Source organism: Takifugu rubripes, chromosome 1, assembly GCF_901000725.2.
Source record: "Takifugu rubripes chromosome 1, fTakRub1.2, whole genome shotgun sequence".
NCBI lineage: Eukaryota > Metazoa > Chordata > Actinopteri > Tetraodontiformes > Tetraodontidae > Takifugu > Takifugu rubripes.
Window position 1 is genome coordinate 13,790,787 of NC_042285.1, and position 21,493 is coordinate 13,812,279.

A 21,493-nucleotide genomic window follows, 5' to 3' on the forward strand; every position below is an offset into this window, starting at 1 on the left:
AAAACTACTCCGAGCAATGCTGTAATGAGCATTACACATATTTAAACTATTTACCTTATTGTCTTGTTTATTATTTCATAATATACAGATTAGATGAGCTCTGTTAATGGTGGATTGATCTGTGTGCATGCAATTTTATGTCGTTTGGACAATGAACAAACTGCTATCTTTTGCTAAACAAAGAGCTTCAGAGCCCCGATCCACTTACAAACATCAACAGAAATCAGATCCCCCCCAAAGGTCTCTACTGTATGAATGTCAGGCAATATACCATCGTTGAATATTGCTCTACGTACGATACATTATCAATGAGATCAGTAGATTACTTTGAATTTATGGCATCTGATAAATCATTAACATCAAGGAACCAATAAAGCATTGGTCAAAGACAAAATTCCCACAAGGAAATACTTTTTTCAGCTTTTACTCGTAACAATCACAGTCATACAAGTATCACATTACATTATTATATTACATTTATAGCCACATTACATACCCCCCCCCCCCCCCCACACACACACACACACACACACACACACACACAATGACACACACTTTTTTTCACCAAACCTGTATGTAGAATTTTTAAATCATTTTTTTATTGCGCTGCTAGATTATCCATCTTTAGCCGGAGGAAAACACGCTCTGAGGATAATATTGACGCTCCTCCGTGTTATTGATCCTTTTCCGTGCACGCTCCTGTGCGCGTGCACGCCCGCACGAGCCGACTGCGGAGGTGTTCCGCGGGTGCTGGCCTCAGGTGACGTCACCCGCCCGCGCGCTCCCATTGGCTGCGCCCGCTTTATGGGTCCTCCGGCCGCAGCCATATTTGTTGATGTGTCATATCAAAGACACTTGTCAAGGCTATCAGCTGGCAGGGCACAAACGGCGAAAGTCCCCTCATTCCCCGTCGTCTTTGTGGCGACGCGGCGGTGCACCATGCTGTGGACGTGTTCGGCGGGTGCTTTTATATGCGTGCCGTTCATTTGCTTCAGGGGCTAACGGAGGTAAGCTGGATCCAACGTGAAGGTCTAAATTACTGCTAGCTTACATCTTACTTAGAAACAGCTTGACCAGTCACAGGTAGCTCCCTCCATCCCGTGTGTCAGCCTCTTTTGTGGCGTTTAATCCACACGAACCACATTTTCAGTGGGTGATAGAAGGGAGTAGCACACGCCTAATTCCCTGTTGCTAACTAAATGGCTAGCAATCTGGTGTCAGGGTTGGGTAGCTAACAGTAAATGCCCCGAAGTGTTAATTAATGGCGAGAAAACAACGTTGTGAATCAGCCTTCTGTAAGCTAAATATGCTACACAGTAGTCGCCTGGATTTAGAGACAGGTTTGGGTCCGAGTTTCAGTAATGAAGGCTCCAGATGTTCGCTTCTTGAGCTTAGCACGGCACCTGTCAAAACACAGGGCTTAGAATTAGCTGTTGCGCTTTCGCTCGTTCATATGAGAGGCTCGATTGTGTTGCTAAGCCTAAGCTACGTTATGATGCTCACGGTGGGTAAATTCTTGGACTTTAGTGCTGATGACTTGGACTTAGACTGGGGCAGAACACTGGCTACCTACAGAATGCAGAAAGGAAATTGCATTGAAAGATGAATATGATGTTACTTGACTTCCAGCTATGCTAAATCATTGTAGATTAGATATAGTATATTATATCCAAACAGGTTTGCTCTTTAACAGAATAACTATGAGCCTCCCAGTATTTGAGCGAGACAGACAGAGCTGCTTTGGATATTTATCTCATCCCTGGTCTCAGGCAAAAGACTGGCTACTTTTTGTTATACCCGTAGCATAAACTGTACAAGGACACTGTCAAATCAGTCCACAAAGGGCCATTTTATGCAACATAAACATGCGAATATACATTCAAAACCCAATACTCATAGCCAATACCAAATTATCTGAAGTCTATTGTCTCTTAACTTGGTATGTGTACCAGAACTAAATGTGACTATTTTTGGGAGTAAATAAGGATTACTTATCTTGATTAAGTGACATTTTGCACCTCAAATTAATACATGTAAACACATCAGATATGCCAACACAGCCGCACCTATTGTTTTTTGCCTCTTTGTGTTTTGGTTCGGTCTCTGGAGGGTAGGGGTTGTTTTTAATTTTTGCTGTAACCGGTATCTATTTTTTTAGCGCCTTTTCTCAGTTTCTCTTTGGTTTTCTGCCAGATTTAAACAACAGAGAGCATCGTGAAAGAAATGGATCCCGTTTCGTATTCACCCACGATGGAAGGGTCTGAAGGAGAATCCCTGTCAAAGGGGTCAGACCAGGGCGATCGTTCTGCTAACAGCCCATTAAACACAGAGGAGGAGCAGCAGGTCTGTCACAATGATCAGGAGGAAGCAGAAAAATGCTGCCAGGCCCATGGAACATCACAGGCTCTCAGTGAAGTAATGAAGACTGACACAGACATCCAGACTGACACAGAGACGGAAGTCCAGACTTGCAGTCAGGAACAGGCGAGAGATGAGCTACACACGGATGTCATCAGTGATGAGGCTTTTTCCACAGAAGGTGAAAAACCCTCACTTTCAATTCAGACTGACGCAGCATCAGCAACACCAGTAGATGAGGTGGTAGAAAGCTCTCCATCAGTTCTTGAAGGGACTTTGACTTTTGATGACGTGAAGGATTCCTGTGCCATCCATCCCAGCACCGATGAGCATCCGTTTGATTTAGCTGCCGATTGTACGGCAGCAGCGCCACCGCACGAGGACAGCGCTTCAACTGTGAGTCCACCATCTGTCCAGTGTGGTTCAGAACACTCCCCCACTGACTCCACAACCACTTCTGGCATCTCCAACGGTCTGTCCACTCCCAGTTCCGACACTGTCGGCTCCTCGCCTGCATCCAGCCCACAAACCAGTGCCAACACCCCAGTGCCCTTGAACTCCCTGTCAAGCCCGTATGACACCGATTGTAGCCGAAAGCTCATGTCTCAGATCCAGCGCTCGCTGTCACAGGAGTCGCTGCTGGACGAGCTGGAGTCGGAGCTGTTGGCCTGTCAGCTGCCAGCGGGAGTAAAGAGTCCAACGGCCAACGGACTTGCAGCGGACCAAGAGGGCTGCGTGGTGGTCTTTGAGAAGTGTGTGCAGTACAATTATGCACAGCAGGAGAAAGCTATTCAGAGGTGAGCAGCAGGTTCATCCATTACAGCAGATGCCTTCGCTTCAGTAATCCACCTTTATGGCTTTATTTTTAATCTGTGTTTGCCGTTATTGGTTTAAAAGATGAGACCAACTCACATTATTTCTTTATTTTTTTAAATTGTGACGTAAAGAATGTGTGTCTCTGTGTCTCTGTGTGTGTCTGTTTGCAAAGGTTGTTGGAGGAGAACAAGAGGCACCAAGAACTGATCCTGGGTATCTGCTCTGAGAAGGACGGCATGAGGGAAGAGCTGAAAAAGAGGACAGAGACAGAAAAACAGCACATGAGCAGTATTAAAAAGGTCAGTTTATCTGGATCGGATCTGTTTGTGTTGTTCAATCACCGAAACATGTGAATTGCATTAGTCTCTCGGTCCAAAACCCAGGGACTATTTTAGTCAAGCATCACGATAGAAGCCTTTTCTTCAACAACAGTTGCTAATGGAATAGGAAGTGGTTGACTCCACGTTTTCTGGCCTATATTGGCTTACCTGTGGTCACATAGTGCTACCAATTATGCAAATATTTATTGTTTTGTATAAGGATTAGTCTCAGTGATGTAATAAATAATAAAAAAAAAGGGCATAAAGGGAAACCGTGGTTTCACAGCAGCCTCCAAAGGCAATACTGATAAGCCACAAGCTCTTCTTAACCACGATGATGTTGGCTTTGCACATATTATTAACATATTTAACTTTATTTATTATCATGTCATATCATTTATCTTGATTTCTTAATATTTATCTTCAGAAATATAGTCTCTTTTTTAATGTATACAATGTAAGGTCAACACAAACAGGTGTTGGGTAACCCTGCTCACATGCAGTGTCATGTATGGCAGCTAATTAAGGAAGTCAAACAAAGCTTGGTGGGAGAGGAAAAGTACACAGTTCTGATTACCTGGATTGATGTTGCCAAACAGGCCTTAAAGCTGCCAGAAATGACGCCCTTTGATTTACAAAGGTGGTACTTTCAGACCACAAACATCTATTCAGTGCATTCATCTTTGTTCATTTGACAGAAGCTGCTTTATATTGTCTCTGTGTCAACTTCTTTGCGTTTCTTCCTAATCCTACTGAATTTTCTTTGTTTTTCAGTTTGATTTCTGTCACTTCTGTTTTAACCCTGTGGCATTTCCCTCTCATTTCAAGGGGGGGAAAAATCTTATAATCTGCCCCCTGAAAGTCTCTTCCTTCCATCATTATCATTTCCAGCATCTTGTGTCAAGTACAAGACAGCGGAACACGCTTTTCAAGGTGTCACCCTGCCGTGAATGCGGTCCAACAGGTTTCTTAGCCAGCATACTCCCTATTTTTGCAGTTGGAGGGCAGGGTGGAGGAGCTCCTGAAAGAACTGAAAGAGTCACGGGATAAACTCATCCAACAGGACCACGCAGCTAAATCAGCCTTGCAGATGATGCAGAAAGAAATGACCTTCCGGCTAGAACAGGTAGGCTTGGACCTTGTGTTCCTGAACCATTCCAACGTTCATTTCTTACACAACCTTTACCCACATTTCATTCTTTTTTTAATAAACACAATTTATAATCCCTTAATTTTTTGCAATATATTTAAAAGATTATTTAAAAAATGAACAATCATTTGACTTGAAATAATGACTTATAGGAGCTGACACCACTTTATGGATATTACAGAGCAAAGTTCTTGCTTGGGTCTCCTTTCATGAATGAAATAAAAATCCGACTCGAACAGTGAATGTAGCACTACAGTAATTATAAGGATGTGATGTGCAGCAGTGTAGATGTGGCCAGCTATCCCTCGCTGAGGATGAATTAGCAACTAACTTGCATATTTCATGAAGACTTTTCAAAGCAAAACACAACGCTCTTATCAGCCACAACTCAACACATGCCAGGCTTGTCTGGAATGATTAATATTGGTATGGGGTCAAAATCACTCATCTGGAATGCAATTACGGTAGTCTGTGCGATTCTGCTGCAGATTGTGTGTGTGTGTGTGTGTGTGTGTGTGTGTGTGTGTGTGTGTGTGTGTGTGTGTGTGTGTGTGTGTGTGTGTGTGTGTGTGTGTGTGTGTGTGTGTGTGTGTGTGTGTGTGTGTGTGGTATTTTGTTTTTTTTTTGTCTATTTAAATTATTTTACTACAATGTTTTTGTTGGATTCTCTGAATAGTTTCTAAAATACTGCTTATGCATAGCAGGCCTGGAAACATTTTAGTTCTTCTCTTTGAAGATGTTAAAACGAACTGAACAGCCAGGGTCTTTACACCTCAAAGGCTTGTTATTACAGATTTAATCACTTGTGAAAAGTGAGCCACGGTATATTTCTCATTCAGTAGTTGTGCACATATTGGGTATCTTTCTTGACAGTTTGATACACTTTGTAGTTTTTAATTTCACTGCTCAGTGAACAATACAAGCTAGATTTTTAACCTTTTAGTCCACCGTTTGTATGAAGATGGTGGTGCCAGTGCGCATCAGTTTATTCCTCGGGGGTTGCAAATGCTTGTGCTTGTACAGATTCTCTGTAATTGTAAATTGTTCAGATGGGGATATCTTTTTAGCAAATACATGTGTGCAGCAGTTAGTGCAGTTGTTCTACAAAGAAATTTCTCCCTGTGACCACCCAAGGTATTCCAGTTTCCTCCCACGGACCAAAAACAAAACTGCCTCTCAGCCTGTGACCCCAATTAAGCAGTTGTAACCAATCAAGGCTTGAGGTTTGGGCTTAGTGGGTGTACAAAGTGATGAATTGTGAATAAATGTAGTTTGAAAGTACATTCACAATCAATTCATGAAGTTAATTGGAGCTAAATTTAAGATAGTTGGCTTAAGAATCTGCTCAGAAACACAGAATAAATATGGCTCGTGTGTTAGAAAATATCACATTTTCTAATCCTGAGAGGATCCAACTCTGTAATCAGCTTGGAGAGAATTATGGGAAAATCGATAAAAGCTCCGGATCTGAACATTCTCAGGCCAACAAGAAATGTGATGAAGCACGCCAAGAGAAGGAGGCCATGGTTATGAAATATGTGCGGGGAGAGAAAGAGGCCTTGGACCTAAGGAGGGATAAGGAGGGTTTGGAGAAGAGGCTGAGGGAAGCTACCAAGGAGGTGGACCGGCAGGCCCTCCGAGGGAACCAGCTGGCCCAGGACAAAGGCCGACTGCAGCAGCTCTGTGACACCAAGGTCAGTCATTTAAAAGGGTGTCTTAAAACTCATTATCAAAAGTAGGCTATCCAAGTACCTTTTCCCACATTGATTTAGGCTTCACTGAATGTATCAGGCACGAGGGGCTGAATTCATCCAATCGTGTATATTGTATCAATTTTGGATGGTGCCACAAAGATTTTATTACTGTCAAGATTTGTGTCTCCTGATACGTTCAAGTTTCACCCACTCTCGTCCCGCCAGGAAGCCGAGGTCAACAGGCTGACTCGAGAGGTGGAAAAGATGAAGGAGGACACCAACTCGCATCTTATCAAGGTCAAATGGGCCCAGAACAAATTAAAAAGTGAGGTGGATACACACAAGGTAAATGACCTGCAGCATGCTTGTGTTTGAATGTTGAAGGTCAGAGCTCATTTATGTAATCGGTCCTTTCTGCTTGCAGTGCACGTCGAGAGAGCCACACCATCATTTAAATTCACCTTCTTCTGTTGAAACCGTTCATTTAAACATTTATAGTCTTGAATTTACATATTAAGTTAAAAAATTATCTTAATATTTGTCATATTAATTTTACTGCCAAGCATAAAAAATGTCAGTCTTTTGTGTGTGTGTTGCTTATATTATTCTTATTTTAGGATCCTTTCTGTACCCATTGATATTTACATTTGAATCCAATCTCTACCTTAAAGTTTGTTGGTTTTCTAAATGTAGCCTTTGTTTTTCCCCACATGTTGTGTTTACTAAGTACTTCCAGGATCTAAATGACACTTCATTCATTTCATCTGCAGCTGCTCTATCAAATAACAGGATTTGGTGCAGGAGTGAAATGAACTGGAGTGGAAATGGGACAGTAATGATCCTAATCATTATTTTTGCAATCTTTGGGAAATAACATTCTGAACAGTCTCCTAGCAAACCTATCAACATAAAAAACAGAAAAACGCAGTTGCCCAATTAGTCCCACAGGACAGGAGCCTCTATCACATCACGTTATATTGCTTTGTTCACAACAAGCCTTGCTTTGGAATGAAGTAAATATATTGGATGATTTCCTGCTCTTGTTGTTCTTTGTGCAGGAAACTAAAGAAAAACTGCGAGAAACAACATCCAAGTTGACCCAGGCCAAAGAGGAGACTGAACAAATCCGCAAGAACTGCCAGGACATGATCCGCACCTACCAGGTCTGCACTATTCCTAGCATGCAAGTGTTTGGCATCACAGGGCTAACACAATACCTGGCTATCTACCCACAAACCAGAGGAAAGGGAATCACTCTAAGAACCTTTATTTTACAATTAGATCTGCTTCTAGTGCACAGCAGTTTCCACGGAGACCTTGTGATGGTAGTAAAGAGCTGCCTAATTTTTCCACTGTCACTTTGAGCTGTTGTATTTTTCCACCATATGGTCAGAAGATCCCCAGACAACAGCATCATGAGTTAATGAGTTTTTAAGAATAAGAAACAATCTAGGGTGGGTTTATCACATGTTTGGTAAATAATAAATATTTTATTTACACAGTGCACGCTAATATAGTCTAACCGTTACTTCTTTAGATGACTGCATTTCCATTGTCCCGAGGTCTGCTGATGCATTCACCCTGTTGTCCATCTTCTTTCCATTGATTTCACATTATTTACTTCTCTGTTGTGCAGGAATCAGAAGAGCTCAAATCCAATGAGCTGGATGCTAAACTGAGGGAAACGAAAGGAGAGCTGGAGAAACACAAGCAGGAACAAACAGACCAATTAGAGGTGAGGACTAATGTGCAGAAGTACAAAGATGATGTCACATAGGCACTATTGATGTGTACACACGAGCTTAAGTGGGTCTTACTAATATAATTTTGCTTTTAATTAATGCTGAACAACCTGTTCCAACCAGGCCATTACTTAACTTATTATGGTGTGCCACCATTTTACTGCTAATGTTTAATTTTGGTGTGGCATCAGTGTCTTATAGGAAGTATTAACGAAGTAGCACGAAGGCTCCACACAGGCACAGACATGAACTCAATCCAAACATGATGGCCTGTTTTTTTCTCTCTGCTCCATTCTTAAGGGAACTGACAGCACTTTAAAAATAAATGGCCTAGAAATAATCAATAGGAAGCTGCGCCTTTCAGCAACAAACAACGAAAATCCTCAGTTTATTGACTTGTTATTTCCTGAGTTGTCTCTCCACTTTGTTTACAAGTCTTTAAAATGTCATCGCATGTGAGTGAAAAGTTCTTAAATGGCAAAAGCATTTGCTGAGATCATTTTAATGGATTTTATATTGTAGTAAATTTGCCAGCATCTTTAATAATGTGGATGTTCTTCATCACCACAGGGCAAAAATAAAATTCAGAAATATCACGTAGATATGTTAGACTGATAATGCTTTTGTTTTAATGTCAAGCATTCAGTTTAATTTTTGCCTTTCTATCGGGTGCTTTAGAAAAGTAATCGAATGGCTTTGGTGATGGAAGCAGAAATTGTTTCCACTGTATGAGATGGAGTCATATTTAACATTGAAGTAATGTGTCTGACAGGTTCATCGCGTAAAGAGCAAGGAGCTGGAAGACCTAAAAAGGAGTTATAAAGAGAGCATAGATGAACTGGAAACACTTCGCACCAAGGTTTGCCATTCAGATAAGCCTTAAACCCGCCCAGTGCAGCCCGGTGTCACCAGTTTTAAATAAGCAACGTTGCCGTTCTGCAGTTAAAGTGTCTCGAGGACGAGCGTCCGCGCTGGGAGGACGAGCTTAGCAAGTACAGGGAGATCATCAACCGGCAGAAAGCTGAGATCGGCCGGCAGAAAGAGAAAGTGGATGAGGTCACCGCGCTCGAGGAACAGCATCAACGGTACAAACACTCGCCACTTGATGACGGTGCTCAATAGTGTATGTATGCTGATACCACAGTTTGTTGTACCTTTCTACTTACATTAACTATTATCAGTTTATGATTCTGGTTGCAATATAGCTCTTGTCCCTGGCTGAACTTAAAGATAGGCCATGCACAGATATAGCACCGATAGCAGGATGGGACCTCATGTCCCTCTGTGGCTCTGCCAGTCATGTGAAGATTATTTGAGAGAGGAACGTTTCTACTGATTGAAATGCTGCTTTCTGTGAGTGCCAGACTTTAAATTAGTAGGTGGCCCAAACCCAGATTCATTTATAAGTTTTTCAGACTGCCCTCTTCCCGCTCACTCATTACATTGAGCAAACCTTGCTAATTTGAACGCCAATTTATACCAGTAAGACATGTATATTTTCCGCGCAGAGATAAACAAGAGGTCGCATCTCTTCGGGAGGAAGTAGAATGTCTGACCAACCAGATGGCCGATTATCAGCATGATGTACAAGGCAGCAGGGAGCGTGAGGCTGAGCTATTGGGCTTCACCGAGAAGCTGAGCAGCAAGAACGCTCAGCTCCAGTCAGAGAGCAACGCTTTACAGGCTCAGCTTGATCAGCTGACCAGCAGCTTCGCAGAGCTCCAAGCAAGGCTGGAAGGGACCACCGAGCTACTGGATGAAAAGGTTGGTGGGATGCCGAAGATCAGATCAGGAGTGAAGAACTGCAAAGGCTTTTGTTATTAAAGATTAATATAATACTGGAGGAAATCAGCTCTTTAGAACACATTATATAACTCATAATCTCTGACATTGTTTTATAAACTATCATGATTTCTTTCTTTTTTCATGCCTCCTTTAAACCTTCAGTCCCGCCAGCTCAAACAGGAGGAGGGGCTGCGGCGGCAGGAAGTGGAGGGCCTGCAAGAGGAGAGGACAGCACTTCAGAGAGAGGTGGCTCAATCAAACATTAGGATTGAAGAACTGAAGGATGAGTTGGTGACTCAGAAACGAAAGCAAGCTGCCAACATCAAGGACCTGACAAAACAACTCACACAAGGTTAGAAGGAAAGCATTTCAATACAAATTTAGATGTTTGTTTCAGTCATTCAAAAGGCATCAAACTGTTTAGTTTAGAAAAGCACCTTTTGAAGCTGAAGCACCTCTGGAACACAATGGATCACTGCTGCTTTGCTCTAACAGCTGGGTAGCCATGTGTCGTTATTAAGCAGCTTCTAAAAGGTGACCTCTTTCATGACCCTGTTTCTGTACATCCTCATCATCTGCAGTTCGTAAGAGACTTGAGCAGGTTGAGAATGGAGGCTGTGACAGGGATGCCAGCAGTATGGGCAGTCGTTCAAGTTCCTCAGGTACTACTCCTGGATTTGGTTAGTATTTAATGCACAGGGAAGTAACCCTAATAATGATATACTCACGAGTTAAATGGCAACGTAAAAGGATTTGGGAGAAATCTAACTGAAGTATTCAGTCCTTTGCTTCCTTTCCTCACACCAGGCTCCTTAAATGCCCGCCATGGTGGCAACGGCGGTGTCGAAGAGCGGTCTCCAGACGGCCAAATGGGCCCTTCCGTGGTGGTGGTGGATCATTTTCCAGAAGTTGACAAGTCTGTGCTTGTGGATCGAATTGTTCGTCTGCAAAAAGCACTTGCTCGCAAACAGGAAAAGATCGAGTTCATGGAAGATCACATCAAGCAGCTGGTGGAAGAGATTCGCAAAAAGACCAAGTGAGTGTTCCTATAGGAACTATAGAAGAAAAACAAACAGCTTTACTTTTATGATGTAGATGTTTTAATCTATTGATGCAATGAATGGTGGCATTATAGTTGGAGGACTGATGCATCTACTTCAGAGGGAAGTTCACTGACTAGAGTGACACAGAAAATATACTGGCTTACCGTAAAATAATCTGCCGGCACCGTGGAGCCGTTATCACACCTCACAGAAAGGTCCTGGGCGTGCCTGAGTTTTCATGGGTTCTTTCCTGGCTTTCTCAGCAATCCAAAGACTGTTCTGCTATTTTGGGGTCAGGTCTGGCTTCTTTAAATGTGATCGTAAAAGTGATTGTTTGTGCTATGTGCTAGCCCTGGTGACTGGTCCAGGGTGTAACTCTGCCCCCCACCACACACACACACACACACACACACACACACACATGCATTTAATTTGAGCTGACACTGTCACTAACACCCCTCCCACCACCTCCTGTGACCCCAATAAAGGTGTGGAAGATGGATGGATTGACAGTAATTCTATTGGGTACTCAGTTGACCCTCGGAAACATTATGAGCACTCACAGTTTAGAGCCTGATTGTTTGTCCCGTCTCGCGCTCCACTTATTATACATGATGCATCTTATGGATCCCTGATGATGGTCCATCAATATTCATGATCATCAGTGCTGAGGACTGAGGCTGCATACTCACATCATCATTTTATGTAGATCTGAGTGGGATCTCTCTCTCCCTCCTGTTCATTGCAATTGCACATCACTGTAGATTCTGCCTCAATCATTTCCTTTATTGTTTTTAGACTCAACCTACATTCAAGGCTTAAAATTGAGGCTGAATCCCACGGCCACTGGTCTAAAATTAGCACTGTAAAATCTCAGCTAAGCAGAAGGTGTTTCGCTTCTGCACTGAGGTTGTGCATGTGTCCTTTTTGCATGTCCTTTTGTCCTGTTCCTTCACCACGGCCTGGCGAACACTGACAATCAAAGCGTAAACCTGAACTGGGTCTGAATTAAACGACATAGCATCGGGATCTTAACCTGAGACGGAGGGATAAATAAGAGATTGAGAATATGCTAATCTTTCTATCAACCTTTGGCATTTAAAACTCATTAACTGTTGAATGGCACACTCGTCAAGGCAATCCAGTCATCTTTTTAAGGTGCCAATTGATGTGTTGTGAAGATGTCAAAGACTGTTCTAAACACCTAAACAGCCCAGGATGCTGCTGCCTATCCATTCCTACACATGTTATGACTAGATCCAAGTTGGTTGTTTGTTATTTGAAATAAATAAGGCCTATTTTGACAGCTCCCATTTGTTCTATAATTGCTCTACTCATCTGCATAAGCTATTATAAAGCTGCATGAAATTGCGACGGTCCTTTCAAGGTTACCTTCTCAGCTACATCTCTGAGCTTTGCTTTGCTTTTCTGTTGCTTTGTAACCTATCCCAATGTTTCAGAATGTATTTAAAGAGGCTTCTCATCATTAGCATGTATTAATAGTATAAGAGCACAAGATGAAGTCTGACATTGTTTTAATTTTGGAGCTGCAGCCACTGTAACCACCCCAGTGGTGAATTGAGCTGTTGGTTGCCCTTTGTCAGCTGGGAAAGAAGGTCGTGTAACTCATCTTCCTGCACACATCACTGTTGCCCCACTTCAGCACAGCCCCGAGGCCACATTTTTAATTTCTGTCACTTTTTTGTTTTTTACACAACACTGTCGTGAGGGAACTAGAGTCAAAATATGGGCCCTCGATGGTCTAGTGAGAGGTAAGTCTTATTTTATATTTGCCAAAGCCCAGGTGTTGTGTGTGCATGTGTGTGTGTGTGTGTGTGTGTGGATTGGGGAGATTTATGATGGTGGCTTCTTCGTAGTGCTTGCACAGCCATTGATTTAGCTCAGCTATTTTGCATTTTAGATGTTTTTATTAGTTTGTAATGCAAAAAAGCCTTTAGGGTTATTTAGCACTCTTTGGGTTTTTTTTGGGGGGGGGGTTCTTTTTACTTGGGAAGAAAGGATTTATAATTGTATCCTTCCTTTTTAAAGTGCAATTTTAGTTGCCATGTTTTCTTTTCTTTTTTTTTTAAGTGTCAAGTGTTTTTACATTTGAATGTGTTTTTGAAATTCCAGTGTTTCTCTCTACAGTATTTCTGTGAGAAGGTACAATACACACTCACTGGCCACTTTATTAGTTACACTTTGCGAGTAAAGGATTGGACCCACGTTTGCCTTCAGAACTGCCTTAATTTTTCCTGATATACCTTCATCAAGGTGATTGAAACATCCCTCGGAGATTTTGGTCTGTATTGACGCAATAGCATCACACAAATCTCCTGTTGCGCCACATCCACCCAGGTGGACAGGGTCTGCAACAATACTCAGCTTTAGCTTTAGCATTCAAACAATGCTCAGTTGCTGCTAAAGGGCCAATAGTGGGCTAACAAAATGTTGGCTGGTTATTTGAGTTACTGTTGCCTTTCTATCTGGAGCCAGTCTGCCCATTCTCCTCTGACCTTGCACATCAAGAAGGTGTTTTCATCCACCCAGCTGCTGCTGACTGGATATTTCCTCTGTAGCCCTCAGAGATGGATGTGTGTGAAAGTCCCAGTAGATCAGCAATTTCTGAAATCCTCTTCCCAGCCCGTCTGGTACAATCAACCATGTCAGGTTCAAAGTCACTTAAATCCCCTTTCTTCACCGTTTTAATGCTCGGTTTGAACTTCAGCACGTTGTCTTGACCTCATCTACATGCCTAAATGCGTTGAGCTGTGATTGGTCCATTAGTTTTGTGTTAACAAGCACTTGAAGAGGGAGACTTAATAAAGTGGCCGGTGAGTGTATTGCAGTAATTGACTGCCGTGATGGCCCCTATTGATGCATGGTCTATTTCTCTTTATCTCGGCTCATCTTTGACATCCTACATTGTTTTAAGCACTTACGTTCATTCGGTCACACAAAAACACTTGAAGCAATTCATGATAGCTCTCAACACAATGCAAACTATAAATATGTATCTGCATATAGCAGTTCTGTGAAGGAAACCAGGCCAGCGAGTCGGAAGGTCTGTTTAAGGTCTCCGGTTGGATTGAGGGCATCTTATAATATTCCCTGACTGTTGAGAACAGGGAGCTGTAGCTCCTTAATTCCACCGGTCTGTGTGTTTCTGTCGCTGGTTTTGCAGAGTCAGGTCAGCGTTCACCCCCAAGCAAATAACAGGAGCACAGAAAACTCCCTTTAAAAGGAACAAAATTAGAGCCTGACCAGGTAGATAGACAGATGGGTAAAAGAGGAGGAGAAGGGGAGAGGAACAGAAATAGAGTTTTATTATTATCCTATGTTGTGATGACTCAAAGGATTCCAATCATTCTGTTTGGCTATAAATATAACCATGTCAGTGTTCCCTGGGGGCTGTTGTTAACACAGGACAAGGGGATAAACGTTGGATTTTCTCCCATTTTTTTCTGACCCAAAACTTGACACCATGTTGTTAAACATTGAAATGAATTCCGAGCATGACTGTGAATACTTCGCATGGTCTAATTAGTACAGCGCGCACGGGTTCAATGTGTCATCCTACTGGAATTGATATTCTAAAAACATTTGCTGCTTGTGATGCAGGTAATGGATTCAGTACTCCTCGGGAACTTTCAATTCAGACTTCAGCTGAGGCTGCGTGTTCCCTACATTTCCTGTGCTATATATTTTTTTTTTAATGTGCCCTGCTTGTTTCCTTTTTTCCTTTCTTTTAACTCTCAGAATAATCCAGAGCTACGTGCTAAGAGAAGAGTCAGGGGCGCTCTCGTCAGAGGCTTCAGACATTAACAAAGTCCAGCTGAGCCGGCGGGGAGGCATCATGGCTTCACTTTATACCTCACACCCAGCGGACAGCGGCCTGACTCTGGACCTGTCCCTGGAGATCAACAGGAAGCTGCAGGCTGTGTTGGAGGACACTCTGCTGAAGAACATTACGCTGAAGGTACAGCATGCTCCTGAATAAGGCGCCCAATCCCCAGTGGTTCCCGGGCGCAGTAACATACGTGGCTGTCAGGGTGCAGCCTGAGGTGCCCCCTATCTTAAGTTGGCTGGGCGAGCAGAGCCTGAGAGCCTGAGTACTGTGTTACTGAGAAGCTGCTAAGAACCCACGCTTTACTCTAACAATGCGGCTCCTCCTGAGAACTCCTCCTAATCCTCATTTAGCGCTGACGCTTGTGAGCTGAATCCATTTCTCATGCTTCAGTGTCAGATCTGTGGATCAAATAAAGCTCCCCGTTAATCATGGCAGCCTAGATCGGCCATTTGTGTTTGGGAGCTGCTGCAACAGAAATTTCATGTCTTTTTTTTTCTAGTTCTCAAAGTTTTCCCATGTATTTAAGCTCAGGTTCAGTCCCTCAGCTGTAGAGCTGTAGTTTGATTTGGGTTGATCGTTTGTTCATAAACCTACATTTGAAATGTTTTTAATGCGAAATAGTGCAAGTTTCAAGTTGAATGTATTCTTTAACGGAGCTAGAAATTGCAAAGGTTGTTGTTACAGTTGATTTAATAAGTAGTCACATTTTTCAAACAAAGGGCTTTTTTTGTCTCCTGTCAAAGCTGATAAAGCAATAAAAGATAAATGCTGTGGGAGTATTTTCTAGCAGCTGAAGAGACAGTTGGCAGTGGGCAGGAAGTCCTATAAAAACAAATCAAAGGCAACTTGCAGGCTGATGCGCAGTCTGACAGGATGCTAAGCCTTGTTTCCCACAGTTACTACAAGCAACAAGTCTTTACTCTCTTCAACAGGAGAATCTGCAGACCCTGGGGGCTGAGATCGAGAGGCTCATCAAACAGCAGAGATCCTGAAGATGGAGCAAAAAGGAAGTGAAGTGTTGATGAAGAAGAGGCAGTGGGTCACTGTCTTGACCCAAATAAAGGAGTAAAGAGAAATTTGCTGAAGCCGTCAGCACCTGGGCCTCCGTTTGGCAGAACCTGGGTCTGGTTTGGAGAACATGCCTGAACTTACTTGAACCGTCAGCATTTTATCCTCAGCTTCCTCCAGCACCACAACTAGTCTCCGGTCCATCTCGTCTGAGCCTCAGCAACATTAATCAAACCCTCTTCAGGCACATTTTCAACTCTGACTGCCTCAAAAAACCCACAAACTACAGATGCCATATTTCTGAAGGTCCAGCCAAACTCTACCCGACAGGTAAACGACTGTCAGTTATTCCAAAGGATTTGCCTCTCTTTTCAAAAGCTGGAGATGGAAAGTTCACCACGGTGCACCCTCCCTGCTCGTCTCCTCGCCTGCCAATAGCAAATGTGTTCATTCATCTGCTGGACGAACAGCTCGTCATATGCAGGGCAGAAAGAGAAAAACACACCTTCCCACCTCGGCTTTTTTCTCTCTTTTTGTTTTTTGTTTTTTATTTTTTTGGACCTTGCACCATTAGCACTTGTAACCAAGCTGGTGAATCACAGATGTGAGGCATCGGCCCGTCCATCTGTGTCGCTCTGCTGCTCCAGACAGACGCAGCCAACAGCAGCACGTCATCAGCTCGTCTTTGAAAAACAAAATCAAAAAACGCCATTGTGAATGTATGTTTTAATTTTCAAACCCTTAGTTTACTAGGTCTATTCTCTAGTCATTGTGCTGTCGTTATTCTTTTTAATGTTGGACTTTAAGGTAATGATTTCAGACATGTCTTGATTGGGGACAGTGACATTAAAATTTTACCTCTAAATACGTAACTAAAGTTCGGACTTTTAGCTTTAAGAGATTTGAAGTTATTCAGTGTCTGAATGTGAGCAGGAAGCTCAGAAATGATCCCCCACCGGTGACCGACAGGGTTTTCTTTGGCAGCCTCAGCTGTTTATTCTGCAGCTCTCCAAATGAAGCGGGACGTCCAGCTGTGCTGTAACGTGCGTCCACCTTGGTGCTGCAGGCGTCTCACTGTCCGGCTCATCGTCTCTGCCATCGGCCTTTCGCAGGAACTTCATTATCAACTTGATCCCACGGATGTTTGTTCTGTTGGGGGGAGCCAAATATACCAGCTACTCTGACCACATCGCTTTTTTTTGTATTGTCACCAAGTATGTGGAGGGGAGGGGGGGGGGAGCTGTAGCTCAGGAAAGCCAGTCAAGCCTGTAAAAGGGTGCAGGGACAGTGCAATGTTGTTCCCCTCACTGATTTGTTCCCCTGTTCTTTTGCTGAATGTATTGGCGCGCCCACGCGCAATTTTATGTTTTTATTTATGTGTGACATGCATCTCACGGGGGTTAAACAAATTCCACAGTGCGTGCACGTGCGTTTGTGTCTGTGTGTTTGTTTGTGTTAATGCCCACACACGAACCACATGTTTGTGTGTGCACGCTTCAGTAGTCGGAGCCACCGGGTCTTTACTAGATTGACCATGAAGTTTATTCCATAGGGGTACCAGAAGGTTAACAATAGACACACACACACCTTAATGCTAATGCTGTTGCCTCTCTCACAAAGGCTGACACGCTGAAGGATGTGGAGGAGACGGCTAACACAATTTTTAGATTTTCTTTATTCGATCTGTCCCAACTAATGTCTCCATCTGTCTCTTATGAAGTGCTCCTCAACACACTCGGGCGGTCATGAATGTTTCCAGGCAGATTTCCCATCCACCCTCAGGCAGCGTTGAAGCAGGCGGGCTACGTGAACGCAGATAAAAGTTTCCAGGATTGATGTCATGGAGTTTTTAAAGCCTCCCTCTCACTCCGCGGGGCACCCACCATATGATTTACCTCTGCTTCAATGTGAGACAGACTGATTTGTGTGACACGGGATTAGCATTTAGATGTGAAGATTAGATCTTTATTCCTTTTAGAGGAAGCTCCGTAACTTTTTCCACTCCAGAATGTTCAGTTCTGTTCAAGGTTTTTGTTCTGTTTTTTTGTTCCCCAGCTTGAACCAGGTTGAATTTAAAGCAGCTTATCTGTTTTCATGCCTCTGAAGTGGAAATGAGCTTCTTGCTGCTAATTTGGTGACAGTTGTAGCATTTATAGGTTTTGTTGTGTTGCAGAAGCAAACCGCTACATTCCTGAAGGATTTCCTGACTAATTCCCCGTGATTCGCAGATGCACGCTAATTCCGTGCTGGCCATACGAGTCCGAGATTGGACGCACGTTGCGTGTGTGCGTGTGTGTGCGCACGCGTGTGAGAGAGAGAGTATGTAAATGTGACATTAAATGTGTGTTGTCTTTCCTGCACCAGTGCAATGAGTCGCCCTGGTTTAGTTTGTGGAATTTATGAACTGTGATTATAATATACATGTAAATATGTCATTCTGTAAGATTTTGTTTCTTTTTTTTATGCTGAATCATTTTTTTTAAATGATAATATGGTGTTTGTGGGGAATAAACGCAGCCTCATCTGTCTCTTTCCCTCCTTTTGTCTGTTCCATCAATACAAGGTCACGGTTGACGGGAGCATGTTGTCACCTTACAGTGAGTTAATGTATGCTGTATGATGCAGGACGTAGCCACCATTTGCACCTCTCGGGCAGTAAATCTGCAGCCTCCAGCTCTAGGAGCATTTCTCAGAAACGGCGGTGTCAGCAGGGCTGGAGGTCACGGACGGCGCCGCCTCATTGTCACTCAAAGCGAACAAGCTTCCCTCATCACTCCAGTGCCATCGCTGAGGCGACATGGGCACATTTTCAGAGAGGAAACAACGGTCATCGTCTGACATCTTTCACTGTTGAAACACTCGCGGAACATGACTCGGATCAAGTCAGGTGGTCTCAAAAAGCAGCTTTGGCAGCACAAAAAGTCAAAACATGCACCATTGTGTCGTTTTATTCCACCTCAGCTCCCAACAGATTTACATTTTAATTCCAGATTAGATGAAGAAAAGCTTCTTTGGTAACTTGATGCAGGAGAAAACCTAATTTCGCCCCCCTGCATACGCAACATTTTGGAATAAAGCTCGGTCGCAGATAGGGAATGACTGATGAAATGCTTAATTAGTCATGTCGTCCTGTTGGTCAACATCATACTGTACCATCCATCAATCTATGCCCACGCTTGGAACAGCGCACCAGCTTTCCCTCTTTCCCTCCCACGCGTGCACATGTGCACACACAGACCAATTCCTTTAAAAAAAATAATGCATGATTTAGCAGTGAGATGAGACCGATTCCTCGGCCATTCTTGTCACGCACCTCTGGAAATTTCCCATTTTATCCGCAGGCGCGGCGAAAGACGGGTTCACATATCCAATTGAGGCCAGTGATCACTGACGAGCTATTTTTAGCTCGCTGATAATGGAATTCACCTGTCAGCCTATAGATGACTACTCTTGAATTAATGAAACGCCATCCGCGTCCTTCGGCTGTGGCAGCAACCACAACAGGACCTCTGCAGGTGTGGAGATAACACGGGGGCTCTTTCCTGGCTGGTTTTGTGTACATCAGTCAGCACCACACAGGCAGGATGAGGCATTTATGGAATGTTTGATCTAATGTGCAGAACTACAGGCCGTTCTCGTTCATTTCCTTCCGTTTTCCTCTCTCCCTTATTCATAAATACGCATTTGTGACATTCAGCCTGGATCTCCAGGAAGGCTCTGATTTGTGGGACCTTCAGAAATGTGGTGACTGTGCTATAAAAACCAATCTAACACCATTTTGAGCTCTTCTTATGCTCCAGCGTGTCCTAAAAACTATTGAGAGTGAACACTTCCGTGAAAGTTAAAAAACCAATTAATGTTTTACATACTCCTGAGGGTAAATAAAAGGTCAAACCTTTGAACTAAAGTGGGAAAATCAGATCCAACTACTGAATAATAATAATATATGTAATGATCATGTGGCTCAGTAGCTCCCTGTAGGCGTTTCCCACATCCTCTGAACTGGCTCCTGCTGAGATCAGGGATGGCCTCCTGGGACCTCTCCTCCCAGACCTGGACTGAGACGTCAGTCAGCTCCTGGACTTTCTGTGGTGTAAGTGTTGGTGCTGGAGGCAACACCATGTGCTCAGCATGAACCTGTTAGCAGCCGCGCAGGAACGACAGAGCAGCATTTTCAAATCTGCCCATCTGAGTACTCTGGCCAATGGAAATAGCCCTCACACCACCCTTGTGGGACCTGAACATGCACACCAGTGACCTGCTGGACATCATTTCCTACGGCTCTGGTCAGTGCTCTTGTTCCTCCTCGCACACAGGAGCAGATGGCCGTCCTGCTGTTGGGTTGCTGCCATCCTACGGCCCAACTGTCCTGGTGTGCTGGCCCGTTTCCTGCCATCTCCTCCACGATCTCGAGCCTTCTGGCGATGGCACGTATGGGCGTGTGAATAAAGGCTACCACTGGTGGCGAAAGGCTCTGGGAAAAAACATTCATAAATATAAATGACTAGCCAAGGATCAGACTGTCCCACCTTCACAACAACTTGTGTTTCCTTTGTTCAGAATCGAGCGCTGTTGTTTTCATGTGTTTGATGATTCTTTAGTGACTTAATTGTAAGTTACTTCCATCATGACTGAAAGAAATGAAATTATTCAGAGCAATAATGGCTCAGTACTGAACTCTTTTACACAATAAATAAATAAAAACTGTCTGAGCAGCAAATATCTCAGATGTGCATTGAGAATTGTCAGGTTACTTTTCTGAACTTTTTAACTTTCTAAACCAAAGACGATGGCTGACTGTGCTGCCACCTGTTGGGAGAGCTCCTTTATTTCCTCTGTAACTAGTATTCATTTGTGTGATGCAAAAGAATCAATCCATGATCTACTTCTGTCTTCCACTGGATGACCGGATTTGAGTTTGGGAAAAAGAGGACCCTCCAGCGGGAGGGGGGGGCGCTGACTGCTGTGTGAAGAAAAAGAGAAAGCAGATTCCATGTCAACCTGCTTGAGACTCTAGTGGAATAGATTCAAGTCAGGAAAAGGTGGAACGTCTGGCCATCCAGTTCTTCCATCCAAAGTCTCGATCACCTTCAGCAGCTGATTTGATCACGGCGGCCTCGGTGAGACAAGACGTAAGGATTCTGGTTCTTTAGCATTAGCGCAACTGCAGCAACGACACAGACATGGACCGCAGTCCGGGCGGAGCAGGTGGAGGCCGCGAGCACCAGGGTCACATGGGAACCCAGACAGATGGGCCCGTAAAGTGAGCGCACGCACCTCGGCGTTCACTTTACTTCCATCTCTTTGTTTCCCTTCTTTGCCTTCGCCGACGTGCAGGAAACGCTGAGTCTGCATGAGTTTCATCGACTTTGCGCATAATTGCATCTGCCGTCGAAGCAAACAGCCCGCTGATTGTCGCCATTCCCGGCCATCAGCTGCCATCTGATAAGGTTGCAATCAGCAGCCAGCAATCTGGGGCAATTACCTGCTGGCGCTGACGTCTCGCCTTATGAAAAATGAATTCTCTGTCACTGTTGTTTTTGTTGTTTTGGTCGTTTCTTGTTTTCGTCTGCCTCTCCCCGGGTTACCCGAACGCGACACGTCTGTCAGCAAAAACATGGCAGAGGGTTCACCGCAGCCGTGCGTAGGTTGCAGTTGGAACAGAAACTGTGGATAGAGATTCAGTGATTTCTGGTGTTGGAGGTGGCTCTTTGAGCTGCAGACGGA

General features: G+C 43.7%; 1 protein-coding gene across 2 annotated transcripts; it reads left to right on the forward strand.

The window, feature by feature from the left end:
• Positions 1–816: 816 nt before the first annotated feature.
• ccdc186 (coiled-coil domain-containing protein 186) lies at positions 817–16,953 on the forward strand. Of its 2 annotated transcripts, none has more exons than XM_011606283.2 (16): positions 817–1,007; positions 2,194–3,155; positions 3,347–3,473; positions 4,492–4,620; positions 6,126–6,338; positions 6,564–6,683; positions 7,397–7,501; positions 7,975–8,073; positions 8,853–8,939; positions 9,023–9,165; positions 9,589–9,844; positions 10,028–10,217; positions 10,447–10,545; positions 10,673–10,901; positions 14,668–14,887; positions 15,691–16,953. In XM_011606283.2, the coding sequence occupies exons 2-16, from the start codon at positions 2,224–2,226 to the stop codon at positions 15,748–15,750; spliced, it is 3,009 nt and encodes a 1,002-aa protein (XP_011604585.1). In that variant the 5' UTR covers positions 817–1,007; positions 2,194–2,223; the 3' UTR covers positions 15,751–16,953. The 2 variants fall into 2 exon arrangements, with proteins under 2 accessions (XP_011604585.1, XP_011604592.1); XM_011606290.2 differs by having other exon boundaries at positions 10,447–10,527.
• The last annotated feature ends 4,540 nt before the right edge of the window (positions 16,954–21,493 follow it).

Coding starts and splice junctions, on each gene's coding strand:
- ccdc186 (XM_011606283.2), top strand. CDS start 2,224: ATGGATCCCGTTTCGTATTCACCCACGATGGAAGGGTCTGAAGGAGAA. Junction 3,474..4,491: donor ACATGAGCAGTATTAAAAAG/GTCAGTTTATCT, acceptor CTATTTTTGCAG/TTGGAGGGCAGGGTGGAGGA. Junction 10,218..10,446: donor GACAAAACAACTCACACAAG/GTTAGAAGGAAA, acceptor CATCATCTGCAG/TTCGTAAGAGACTTGAGCAG.